The sequence below is a fragment of the Merops nubicus genome, unplaced genomic scaffold, assembly GCF_000691845.1.
Source record: "Merops nubicus isolate BGI_N331 unplaced genomic scaffold, ASM69184v1 scaffold39585, whole genome shotgun sequence".
Classification (NCBI taxonomy): Eukaryota; Metazoa; Chordata; class Aves; order Coraciiformes; family Meropidae; genus Merops; species Merops nubicus.
In genome coordinates this window covers 3,172-15,655 of record NW_008612344.1, presented here as the reverse complement: position 1 = coordinate 15,655, position 12,484 = coordinate 3,172, and the positions used below count along the sequence as shown (strand labels likewise).

Sequence of the window (12,484 nt, the reverse complement as noted above, 5' to 3'; positions counted from 1 at the left end):
GCTCTTGGTTTGTGAAGTCTGTGCTGACAGTCTGTCCCAGCTGGGATGGTGAAGTGGGAGCACATATAGAAGGATGTGGAACTTGATAAAACTCTTAAACTATTCCACTCTGCCTGATGCCTTACTGACTCTTGAGACCTTTCTTGGCTTGGGTTCTCCTTCCCCCTGGAGTTTTTCTAAGGCCGTGTGGACTTCCCCAAATAATTCTGCATTGGAAACCTTGGTACGTGTAACAAAATATTTTGGCTTTCTTTTCATAGCTACATTATTTTCGTATGTCTGCTTATTTCTTTACTTGAGATGACAAGGAGAGGCTGTAGGCTGTTTTTTTACCACTTTGATTTGCAGGAGGCATGTGCTCTCTAAGAGTAGCAGCAGCATGAGGTCATCCTCAAGGCAGGAACTCTTCCTTTTGTGGTTTTCATGTCTGAAACGGCCCCTGTGGCTGTTTGGGGAAGGTGAAGTTTGGTCATCACATGCTGTGAAAAGGCAGAGCCTTTTGGTTACTTTTAAACTAGTTTAACAGGTATGAGAACTTCGTAGAGTGCTGAGCCAGGCAGTGCTGGTGAGGGGAGTACATCTGGCCGAGTTGAAATCCCCCTGTCCAAATGTCAGAAGACCAACGTGCGAAAGCAGACTCTTGAGTTCCTCCTCTTTCCCACGAAGCTAAAGCAACTTCATGATGTTTCTCCAGGTTAAAGGCAGAAGAAGCTGAAAACACCCTCCTTGCTCTGCTCCCCTCCAGCTCCACCATGGCTGGTGGCATCACTGACACCGGAGAGCTTTACTCCCCCTATGTAAGTGCCACCCGTCGTGGGCTTGCTCACAAGTCTTTTCAAACCCCCCTTCTCTCTGCACTGTGTTTTCATTTCCTGCTTCCCCATGGACATAACCTCCATGCTACAAGAGATACAAGGAGTCTCATGGCTACTTAAAAATACATACAACTTGTCGTTGTTGGGGGTTTTTACATCATGGAGCACTTTATATAATGTAAAGGGGTGATAGCTCCTTGACGTATAGATCTAAAAGCATTCTAAAGAGCTTCATGTCCCACGCCAGCTCTTGCATCCTTCTGCCTACTTTTCTTACATTCTGTTCATTTTTCTGTCAACCCAAATTGTCACGTGTAGCGGGCATAAACAGGGGGGATTGAGACATTGAAACCATCCCACTTTGCTTCTCTTTTTTACTTTCTATAACATTTTCCCCTGACTCTTCTAAAGTTTACATACTTACAGGTGTAGTAATTTGTTTTAAACCACTTAAATCAATAATGAAGGTGTTTCTTCCTTGTAATGTGGTGCCCTGTGAAACTGCAGAGCCAATTACTGCTTTCCTCTCTTACTGGAAATGCTGGTTTTCATGGCCACAAGTGTTCATACAGTGTCAGCTTTTATAAACAGCACTTTGCAAGCATTAGTTTTCTTCCTGTTTTTTTTTTTATGACATGAACTCACTAAACATAGAACCAGTCCAGAAATCTCTGCGTTGGCTTTCAGATGCTTTAAAACTTTCATCCCCATGTTACTGATTGAATTTAGAACAACTGGATATTAGGCTGCAGAAATAGGTCACAACTGAGCAAATGGAGAACAAGGCAGTAACTGGGACACCTGGACCCTGAAGGATCAGCGTCTCCTGCTCTTAAGTTGTTAGGTTAGTGTTGCATGAATTTCAGAGAGTCTGATCTCCAAGGTGCTGACTCTCCTGTTTCCCTTGAGATGTCTGGCCAGACTGAACACACGGGCACCATTCTCAGCTCTCTCTACTTGACCAAAGTCAAGGAAAATCACCCACGTTGGTTTTTTTTTTCTTCAAGAGTCCTTCACTGAAGAGTAACTCATGGCCCTAGGCATTTGAGTTGTGCTCAGGGAATGTCAGTTCTGTCAGCTGAATGAAAATAAGTTTCCTGTAAGCTGTAATGGCTGATTTTTTTAATGACTTTTTTTTTCATCATTCTGAGAGACTCATCAAAAGATGAATTTGCTGTGCTGATGTCAGTGAAGGAAGGGCAGGAGTGCTCACAGTGTCTCTGGGAATAGTTCTCCCAATATTAATTGCTCCACGCCCAGAAACGTGTACTCAGACACAGTTCTTTACTGGCTCTCCTCTGGAGAGACTCTGACCTATATTCAAAAAAAACCCACAAACAACAACAAAACGACTTCGGGGCAATTTTTGATCTTGAGTTCAGCTAAATTTATAGTCTGAGGGGGTTATGTCCAGTTGCAGAGTTATCTTTTACCCTTGGGCAGAAAATACCTCATTGCCAGAGAGGATGAAATCCTTACCCTTCCAGAAATAAAATCCCTTCCTCAGAATGTGCTCAGCAGCTTACTGGTAAAATGGCTTTGAATTAGAATTCTGTTCTGGTATTTCCTGTTTGACTAAGAATAAAGAAGAACAAGGAATTCTGAAAGTTGACTTGATGTGCATAGTCATAACTACTTAGGTTCAGGTCAGAAAACAGGGAGAGATCTCAACAAACAAACAGCCAGCTCACATATGTTCTAACTGTAAAATTAGAAAGAAAAAAAATTTAAAATAATTAGAAAAGTTGAGAGGAATTACAGTTCCTCTAGCAATGTGCTGCCACTCAGTTTGTTCTCTTTAGGTATCAGTCCTGTCCTATATTTATTTCTAGCATGGGCCTGCTCCCACCCTGCTTGCTCAGATTGGGCTCTCCATTTAGCTTGGTACTTCCCTGATGTGTCTTGGATGATCTCTGGCTGCAGACCCTGACGTTGGGTTGTGTGGATGATTGCAGGTTGGTCTGGTTTACATGTTCAACCTCATCGTTGGAACAGGAGCCCTGACCATGCCCAAGGCCTTTGCGACAGCAGGGTGGCTCGTCAGCCTCGTTCTCCTCATGTTCCTGGGATTTATGAGGTAGGATGTGAGTTTGGGTCTCCAGGGGATTGGGGGCTTCAGTCAGGTGGGGCTGGAAGGACAGCACCAACAGTTTTGCTGCTTTTCTGGGTGATCCTGACCCTCTGCTGCTTGAGTGTTGGTCTCTGCTTTGTGTTGCCCGTGGACCTTATCTGGAGGGATGTATTTTCTGACTCTGCAGTATGGTGCCACATCCTGTTTCCTGACTGATAGGAAAGGCTTTTTCTCCTATCCAGGGTCTCCTGGGACCTTTCTCCCAGCTTCCTTGTTTGACCCTATCCTTGCTGCAGATGCATCCTACACTTGCCTTTGTCACGGATCAGTTCCCCAAACACTAACCAGGCCATGGGTCACAGGGGGTGACATTGCTCTGCTTTGTGACTTGTGGATGTGAGGCAGCCCTCTTGTGTTGCCTTCCCCTTGCCTTCTGGCAGTACTCCGGGCAGCTGCAGGAGCATCAGGAAAACAAATCACTGTGTAGCTGGGCCTGTCTCATTCCTCAAACACCTTTGCTGCTGGAGACCTTGGAGCTGGTCTCCTGATTCCCACACTGGCTCACCACGAGCTTCTGACCAGATGTCTCCGTGCTGCAGCAGCAGGTGGAGCTGGAGGCTGTTGAGACAGCACTGATCTCTGAGTAGTTATTAATAGAACTGCTGCCTTCTGATGAGCTGTGAATCCCTGCTTGCTTCTTGCTTGGTTTCAAAACAAAATAAAACAAAATCTCCTCCTGCCATTTGTAAGAATGGAATTTAGAAGTTCTGTTCTTGTCAGTAACCAGCTCTGTCAGCCTGAAGGTGCCTTTGATTTGGAGGCAGTGCTTTTGGGATCTGTTAGGCACTGCTGTATAGAGATACTGTGTGGTCAGTGCTGACTGTAGTAATGCTGCTAAGTTCCCACCTCAAAGCTGTGTGCTGCAGAAGCTCCATAAAATGTAAACCGTGGGAGTAGCAGTCGCTGGGAGCTTTGGAAGCAATTCCTTTTAGGTATGTTAGTTTAAAAGTGAAAATTGAACGTATGAAACTTGGCACCAGCAGACAGTCCTTCAAGGTCAGCAGAAGAGCACAACCCTCCCAACCAGCATACCAAAACTGCACCAGATTAGACTGAGAAGATGCAGCTCAAAGTATGACGTGCCTTGGGAGCTGTGTTGCCCTGGTGTTTTTGTCCTGGAGCTTGGCACTTCCCTGTGCATGCTGGAGACCCTTCGGTGCAAGAAGAGTCCAGCTGGAACTTCCAACAGGCACCTCAGGGCAGGGCTGCTGCCTTTTATTCTTGCAAAACTGATCTCTCATGTGAGCTTGATAAGTGGGTCTGGTTCCTGAAGCAGTGAGAAATCATTTAAAAGCCTTGAATAAGGTTGATTTGAGATTTGTTTATAATAGGACTGGTTTTAACTGAGATAATGACATTCCTTCTATCAGTGGCTCTCGCTGACTCCCTGGACAGCTTTTGCCCCAGCTTTCAGAAAGTTGTGTTTGCATGCACGTGTGATCTGCTCTTTGGTTTTGTATTGCTTTTAAGCAATATAAAGACTTTATATATCTTTTTTTGTGAAGGTTTTGTACAAGATTCTTCAAGGGACTGAAGTATCTTTGCCACAGACCATAGTAAATATGAGCACAATACTATTCTGAAGCTTGCTAGGCCTTAAAAAGAAGAAGGAAGCTTGCTTACTAACAAAGGGTGAACTGCTCTTGCCACCTTCAACCCACAGAAACACTAGGAAGGTGTCTTACAGATATCTACGGTGTCTTTTTACATCTAAAGGCATGTTATACTTTACTGTATTTTGTGGCCTGCTTGAACACCTCTCAAGAGCAGAAGGGAGCAGCAAACGTGAAACACTCAAAAACCACAGGGTGCGTGGGGAGCTGGTGAAAGGGCTGGCTTGGCTGTTTGCTCCTACAAACAGATGGGAATAATTCTCCATCTCCCTTCCGTGGCAGTTCTTGATTATTACTGACATCAGTGGCATTTCTCTCTCCAGCTATATGACCACGACCTTTGTGGTGGAAGCCATGGCTGCTGCAAATGCTCAGCTGCGATGGAAGAGAATGGAGAAACGCAAGGTTCGTGTGGGGTTTGGGCTTTTCATCTTCTGCTCTTTTATCCTGTAGGACTTGCCTGAGATTCCTCTGCATCTTTGCCTTACCTCATTAGGAACTCTAAAGGAATAAATTTCTACTGTACTTAACTCTGCCATATAAAATACGGCTGTTAGTTCCCTGTGGGGTTGCTCATTAAAGATAGAATTTTCTGCTCCTGCTTTGAAAAATCTCTTGTGCTGTTCACATTTTTTACTGATTGTGCTCTCCGTGCCCAGAAGCACTGATCAGTGAACGTGGAGAGGTGGCAGGCAATATATTGGTGCCATTTGGAGTGTGCTGAGGTCTGTAAATTCTGACTGATCTCGGGATCATTTAACTGGGACAGGCTGGAATGTTCTTGCTGTCACTCAGGCTGTATCCCAGGGAGTGGACAGTCCTGAAGTATGTCCTTGCTGTAAAATTTGTGGTTTTCTGATCCTGGCTTTAGTGGCTTCTCTTGATCAGTGTGAGGCATAATTGTCTGGACTGATTTAGAGTGCCTGCCTGTTGTTAGTGGCTTGGCATTAGGAGCTAGACCTGTCTGCTCTGAGTAGTTAAGACTATATACGTTTGGATTTTTTTTTCTACCAGTTCTGCAACCCTGCAGATCTGCAGGAAGTTTGTAACGTCTTTGTGCCACGTGTCACTACATGAGTTGGACACTGTTGCTGTGTGCATGACCTAGGCTAGGACAGCAGAGCCTGTCACTCACTTCAGCCTGCTCTGCCAGTGCCCTCTTCTGCTCTCCACAGCTTCATGCCAAGGGCTCCCTGGTGCTACCTTCGCTTGCGTGTCCTGTCCATCCCTGTTTGGGACCTTATTCTGAGTTCCTGGAAGTGAGAACATGACACTAGTGGTGCTACAGGCTGTAGTGTGAGTAGCAGCCATCTCAGCACTGGTCTGGTCTTTTCTTCCAGGAGGATGATGAGGATGAAGATTCTTCCTCTGGAGTATCTGACAGTGACGTTCTCCTCCAGGATGGCTACGAGCGAGCAGAGACACGACCTATCCTGTCAGTCCGTGAGTACCCACTTCGTGCTTCCACTGCACTTGAGACCTCTTCTCTGCAGACAGCATCCCCGTGGGCTCCAGCACCAGGACTCTTCTGTCCATTTCACCCTTAATTCCATACGCTGGCATCCCAAAGTCCTTAGCATTTGCAAGATAATACTCATTGAGAATTCAGTTCACTTTCTGCAGTTTGATAAGGATCTTTTCCTTCTAGGTCACTAAGATGAGAACATCTTACTTTGCAAACACTTTTAAACTGACTTCTGCAGAGTAAATAGACCAGTGACTCTGCAGCCATGGAGCTGGACATGCTGTCCTTCAGACTGTTGCTAGAGCTTCCTGAGTGTCTTCAGCTAGTCTGGCCTCTGGTTTTATTGGAGGGACTGGTTGAAACACCTCTTGTTTTCCACTTGCAGAGAGACGTGGCTCACCCAATATCTTTGAAATCACTGAGAGGGTGGAAATGGGCCAGATGGCTTCCATGTTCTTCAATAAAGGTAAGTGGTTCACATTTTCAAAAACCCCTTCAGGTCCTCCTGCACATTGTATGTATGGCTCCTCCTGAAGTTTGCATGCTTCTCAGTGTGTGTTTGCTTCCTGAATTTGTGATAATTCCACCCATAAGTGTCCTTCCTTCTCTCTGTGGACTGTATTCATCACCCTGTGAGATATTTCTACATTGCAGAGTGTTTATGGGCCAGGAGGAACAGAACCTGCATGAAGGGGAAGGTGCTGTGGTGACAGCAGCACTATACAAAATACTGCAGGGTATAGGCCCAGTTTCTTTAGACAGGCAAGTGTAAGTCAGTGCCTTTTCTGACTGCCTTTAGCCTGACTTGGAACTACATCTATCCCCTGTGATCTCTGCATGCTTAAAGCAGTAGAGCCCAGCTGTAGTGTTCCCTAGTTCCATCTGGATTGTAGCACTTGATAAGATGATGTTTGGGCTTCCCTGAACCCCAATCAGTCTGAAGGAGAGAGACTTCTGGAAAGCGTGTCTGAGAATTGTGTCTGGGAAGTGGCCCAGAGAGCTGCTGGGACATGAACTGCTGGAAGGGTCCCTGGTGTGCACATGATAGGCAGCTGTCTTGTCATTTTTGTTTTTTCTCTTGTATGCCAGGGAACAAACTTGTGACCATACTGCAGTATAGCCATAGCCGTTGCTGTATGCGCTAGGAGTGCAAAGTACAATGTTAGGTATTCTGAACCTTGTAAAACAGTACATTTGAAATGCTGTGCAGACCCAGAAAATTGTCAGACATCATGGCTGTGCAGTTTTGAGCCTGTCAGGCCCCATTTCTTGTGGAAAGTGACATTTTCTCTTGTTCACTGGCCACCTTTACAAAGGCGTGATGGGCTGGTTTTTTCCATTACATTACATCAGCTTTATGCCAGTGTAAGACTCTTGCCTCTGAAGGACAGCTGGGCTTAAGGAGTGAAGATTCTTTGATCTATATTATTTCTGATTTTAAAATCCAATTGAAAAAAATTTCTAATTTCCCTGCCTGCCTTTTCTGGGCCTTTGTAGATTTAAATCGCTTAAGACTATCAAAATAATCCACCTTGGATCAGGCTGCCACTTTCCTAGTCAAAGAGGAGACTTGATTTGAATGTGGGTTGGAGCCTCAGAAATATTTTGTTCCTAGTCTTGCCTGTAGTGCTGTGTTGCTCTGACTTGAGGTGACTTCCCTTGCTTGCATGCTTTGCCATGAACACTTCCCTGTCTCTCGATCATCCTCTAGGATATTTGGGAAGCGCTTTGAGAGCATGCAACAGGGCTTAGCAGTATTGCTAAGGATTCTGCTGCGGAGGGCTGGGGATCACTGGAGGCAGAGTACTCCCATAAGGAAGCTCTAGAAGGCCTCTGCTTTGCATGTGCTTCACAGGGGAAGATAGATAAGACGGTTGTGACCCCCCAAAAGCCAACCAGGCATCGGGCAGTCGTCTTCTCGACCTCGTTGCCTTGATGCTGGCTGCTGCTCAGTCAGTAGAGGGTGCTGGAAATCCACGTCCTCTCTCCCGTCAGGCACTCCTGTAGACTTCCTAGCAAAGTGATATAAACTGCTTAGTATCTAAATCTTAATCTCTCTTCTTAATGTTGCTTTAGCCAGGGTTATCTGATTTCTGTGTTAGGGATCCTCCCTGGGACCTCCTCAGCCCAATGCAAAGGGATGAATCCCTCAGCAGGGAGGCAGCTGGAACAGCTGCACACTGGAGCTTGAAAGAACTTGTGAATTCCCCATGAGGTCGGGTACACCCAGAAAGAGGTTGTGTACACTCAGCAAAGGCTCTGGGGCAGAACTTACCTTTCTTATTTTCCCTTCCTCTGTGCTCAACAAGGAGGCTCCATCCCCGTAGTGTTGCTGAGTTCAGAGGCACCCTCTGGTCTGCTGAGTGGTTGCAGAGAAGAGACAAGTTAAGTACCTCCCACTGCAGAGCCTTGCTGAGGTGCTTCCTTCTGAGGGTTGTGTGGAAGGGCAGTTGCTCAGTGACCAGTTGCTTCTGCCTAGTGCTGAGAAACTGGGCCACTCTTGAGAAGTCTTGGCTCCAAGCACCAACCTCTGCAGTTTCACAGTGAGCAAGTGTCTGGATGGATTTTTGCTCGCAATAGACAAAGCATGATCCAAACCAAACGTGTCTGAGGGCTTCACAGCCTTCAGAGGGAAAGCTGGTGAAAGCTTTGCAATAGACCTCAAAGCCTCTGGTTTCTAGTGAGTTCTCTGCTCTCTTCTCCTTTCTCTTGACTGATTTTTATTTTCACCAACCTGACAGGAGTTGAATCTGCAGTCCTAGGAGGTAAGCTGGGGATAAATCTCAATTTCAGACTGTCTGCTTTCTTAAAGAGAGCTGACTTAGGTTTAGGCTGTGAAGGGCCTGTGTGCTCTTTTGAAAGAGCTTGCTCTGAAGAACTGCTTCTTTTTAATTACATTTTTTAAAATTTGCAATGTTGGGTGCTTTCTTCTGGGACTGAGCAGTCATTTATTGCAATAATGGACTCCAGGCACATCTATCATGTTGCTTCCCCACAGGAAGTAATTGATTTTTTTTTTTCTCGTTTTGTGTCCAGTAATGGAAGAATTGATTAGGGAGGGTCAGCAGCAGTTTATAAAAGAACTGATGCTAAAGACTTCAGGCCTTTGAGAGGATGAGTTTGGGAGAGGAGTGTTACTTGGACTTCCCACAGAGAAGTGGACACTGGAATGGGGATATAGCTTGTGCTGGACATGTTAGTCTTACTTTAGGGGGTGTGGGCAGCTGAACCCTGAGGTCTGCAGGAGATCCCAAACTGGAATCTACAACTGAGTCTGTGTAGTCCTGTGTCTTGCAGCTTCTGTCCTATGTCAGATATTTGTTAGAACCTTCAACCGTATTGAATGGGAAATTGGAGAAAACTGGTAGGTAGTTTGTTGCCATCATCAGAACACTGCAGAGACTCCTCAACTGTGACACATCTTAAATCTTCCACAGAAGGGGAAAACAAGGGGAGAACCATGTGAAATGATCTGACAATTTCTGTAAGATCTCCATTTGTCTATTCAGACAAACCAGGAGCAACTCTAGAGCACTGGCTCAATGTGCTGCTTTACACAAGCAGGGAAGTTTTCTTGCTGCCTTCCCAATACAGACCTTCTTTTAGGAATGTTTTATGCTAAGTAGGCTCAGCATGTTCAATAATTTATTTAAAGCAAGAGTGCCTGTTAATGTTTCCTGACAACCAGAGATCCAGGGGCAGTAGGAGGGCAAAACATGGTAAAAATTTGGGGCATGCAAGAACTATAGAAGCATTAGTCCATGTTCCTGCAGTAGTGCTGCCCCTGTTTGATAGTTGTCACCTGTGAGGCTTGGAGGGGTGAAACGATTTGCCCAAGCTGCTTTAGGATTAAGCATCAGGTGGTGTCACAACTTGAAAGTATGGGCATGTCTCCTGAGCTGTTTTTTCATTCAGTGTCAACTTCCTAAATGAAACAGATCTGAGGTATTTTGGTGTTTTGGTTTTTTTTTTGGTAGCTCACGTGTCTCTGAACTAATATATGGTCCAGTTTGGTTTCCTTTGGTGAGATTTATACTGACTTGTTTGGAAAAAAAAGAATCTGGGATCTCATCAAGCATTTCTTTATCCCTGCAGATTTTAGCCCTCCACAGCAGTGTCTTCTTGTGCCTCACTAAGGCTGTTCTGTGCATCCAAATAACTTGTGTAAGAGTGTTTTAATCTCATAGGTAAAGGCAGGATAAGTATTTTAAAAACCCCAAACAGAAAAAATGCACCCAAAAACCCAGCCAAGGAAATAGTATGGGGCAGGAACAGCTTACAATGTGGCAGTAGGGTAAGAGAGCTGCAGAAACAGAGTTTTAAAGCTCTGCAGGTTTGAACCTTGGCTGTTCAAGTTGCTGATGGTAAAGGAATCTCCCAAAGCAGCTCCCTCCGTTTGAACCCTGTGGAACCTGAGCTTTGCGGAGCCAAATTCTGAATGTGAAGGTCCTGCAGGTTTGCAAGCTGAGGGTTTGGAATCAGCAGACACTTAAAGCATCTTGTCTCTTCATTTCGCTGTTTGTCAAGCTGCGCTCACACCGAGTCTGTGAGCATCTGCTAGATGTTTGCCTGTGGCTGTTCCAAGTTGACAGCTTCATCTGGCAGGTGACTTAAGTGAGACCTGTTGGTCTTGACCAGCAACTGGAGGATGGGCTTGAACCAGAGGGCCTGATGTCAGGGCCAGGTACTGAAGGAGGCAAAGTTGAGCTCTAAGGCACCTCGTGTCCCATCACGTCTTGTGCTGTGGCCAAGTTCCCTAAGGTGCTGTTGTGACCCTTGGGTGGAGTTTGCTGCAGGAAAGAGTAAACTATGAAGGCAAATGGTGATTTATTTTTAAGACCTTGAAAAAGTTTTGCGTATTTGGTGAGCAGAGTTCAAGGGTCCCTGTGTACTTTGCTGTCTCTGTACAATATTTCCTTTTCCTGCAGTGGGTGTCAACCTCTTCTATTTCTGCATAATCATCTACCTCTATGGGGACCTGGCCATCTACGCAGCAGCTGTACCTGTCTCTCTCATGCAAGTGACCTGGTAAGTGTGCCCACTGCTGTGGTGTTGTGTGCTAAAGGAGAAGAGAGCAGGCTTTGGATTTGGTGGGGTGATAAGTCTGACTGGGATCAGTTCTACTGTCTGAAGCTCAGAGTGGAGAAATAACTCTAGGATGGCTCATCATTTGCAGGCAGAAAGGTGAAGTTGTTTTATATTCCCCACCCAAGTGCTTGCTGCCTGCCTGAAAAGTAGCTGACCTGATTTCAGTCCTCAAGTGTGAAGTTCTTCCAGCTTCAGCACCTTGCAGACATGGGACTCGTTGCTCAGTAGTTTGATTGTCATGCCCCGTGGAACATTTTAGTGTCTCTGTTTCTTTGGGTAAGAGCTGAGAGGTGTGATACTTACCAAGCGATCAGTGTGTGGTGACACTACATGGACTTAGCTCTGAACTGAGACCAGTTCCTGTCTCAAGCAGATAAAGGAAGAGATTTGTTTGATCAAATACATGCTGGGCAGCATTTGGACTCCTGACTTGGAAATGGAAAATCTCAGTGATCTATATATGACCCAAACAAACTTGTAAATAACTGCAGGCCGTTCAAGAATTTGCCTTTAAATGTGCGGTACTCAGTGACTTGCTGTTACACAGCCCAGAAAATACAAAGGAGAGGGACAGTGTTCAGGGAGGGAGGGGAGGAATGAACATCTCAAGTCTCTGACCATTCCTCTTTCTTTAGTGCAGGAGAGAAGAAGACATCTGCTAGGAGTTAATTACTGTCTTTTGTTTCTCCCTCCTTTCCCAGCAGTGTCACTGGCAACCGTTCTTGCAGCGTGGGGGATGGCACGAAGTACAATGATACAGACAGGTGCTGGGGGCCGATCCGGCGGATTGACGCTTACAGGCTCTATCTGGTGAGTTTCTGAAGCTGGGGTGACCATCACTCCTGGTTAAACTGTTCTTCTACTGGGTGGGGACTCTTTCCTGTAGAGGCGACATGGTTCGAGTGAACAATGGTGCACAGCTTTCAGTTCAGTCTGACCCTTTTGGCCAAATATCCCCTCTCTGTTCTTGCTGACGTGGCTGTTTTTCAGTCTGGCCATGAGAATAGTCCTTGTGATTCTGAGCTTAAGTAGAGTTCTGGCCTTCTTGTTGTGGAGTTTTATATTGCTTAGGCAGGTGATATGTCCATGCCAAAGGGTGGGGTTTTTTTCAGTGACTGGCTACGTAATTCTTGCTTTGATGTAATTGTTGTCAGTATATTCAAGTATATTAAGCTGTCTTGAGTGCATTCTTTATGTGAATAAAATTGTTTATGCTGCAGGAGAATCTGCTTTTTGAGAGATGATGGAAAACAGCCCACTTAAACAACATCCAGTGCTATATGCTGCTTTAGTAATAGCTTTCTGTCTAGTTTAAGATTGTCTATTGCATCTATTACTGTGCTGTGGTTCTGCTGTGAAATCAAATTTTTCC

The 12,484-nt window shown here is 45.5% G+C and overlaps 1 protein-coding gene across 1 annotated transcript; it reads left to right on the top strand.

Moving 5' to 3' along the window:
* The first annotated feature begins 752 nt into the window (after positions 1-752).
* On the top strand, positions 753-11,934 carry LOC103774126 (transmembrane protein 104-like). Its single transcript, XM_008941508.1, has 7 exons — positions 753-797; positions 2,771-2,892; positions 4,883-4,964; positions 5,900-6,002; positions 6,410-6,490; positions 10,953-11,052; positions 11,817-11,934. The coding sequence occupies exons 1-7, from the start codon at positions 753-755 to the stop codon at positions 11,932-11,934; spliced, it is 651 nt and encodes a 216-aa protein (XP_008939756.1).
* The last annotated feature ends 550 nt before the right edge of the window (positions 11,935-12,484 follow it).

Excerpts from the sequence above, each read along its gene's own strand:
- LOC103774126 (XM_008941508.1), top strand. The coding sequence starts at position 753 with ATGGCTGGTGGCATCACTGACACCGGAGAGCTTTACTCCCCCTAT. Across the intron at positions 798-2,770 it reads GAGAGCTTTACTCCCCCTAT|GTTGGTCTGGTTTACATGTT; the intron begins GTAAGTGCCACC and ends GGATGATTGCAG. Across the intron at positions 2,893-4,882 it reads ATGTTCCTGGGATTTATGAG|CTATATGACCACGACCTTTG; the intron begins GTAGGATGTGAG and ends TTCTCTCTCCAG.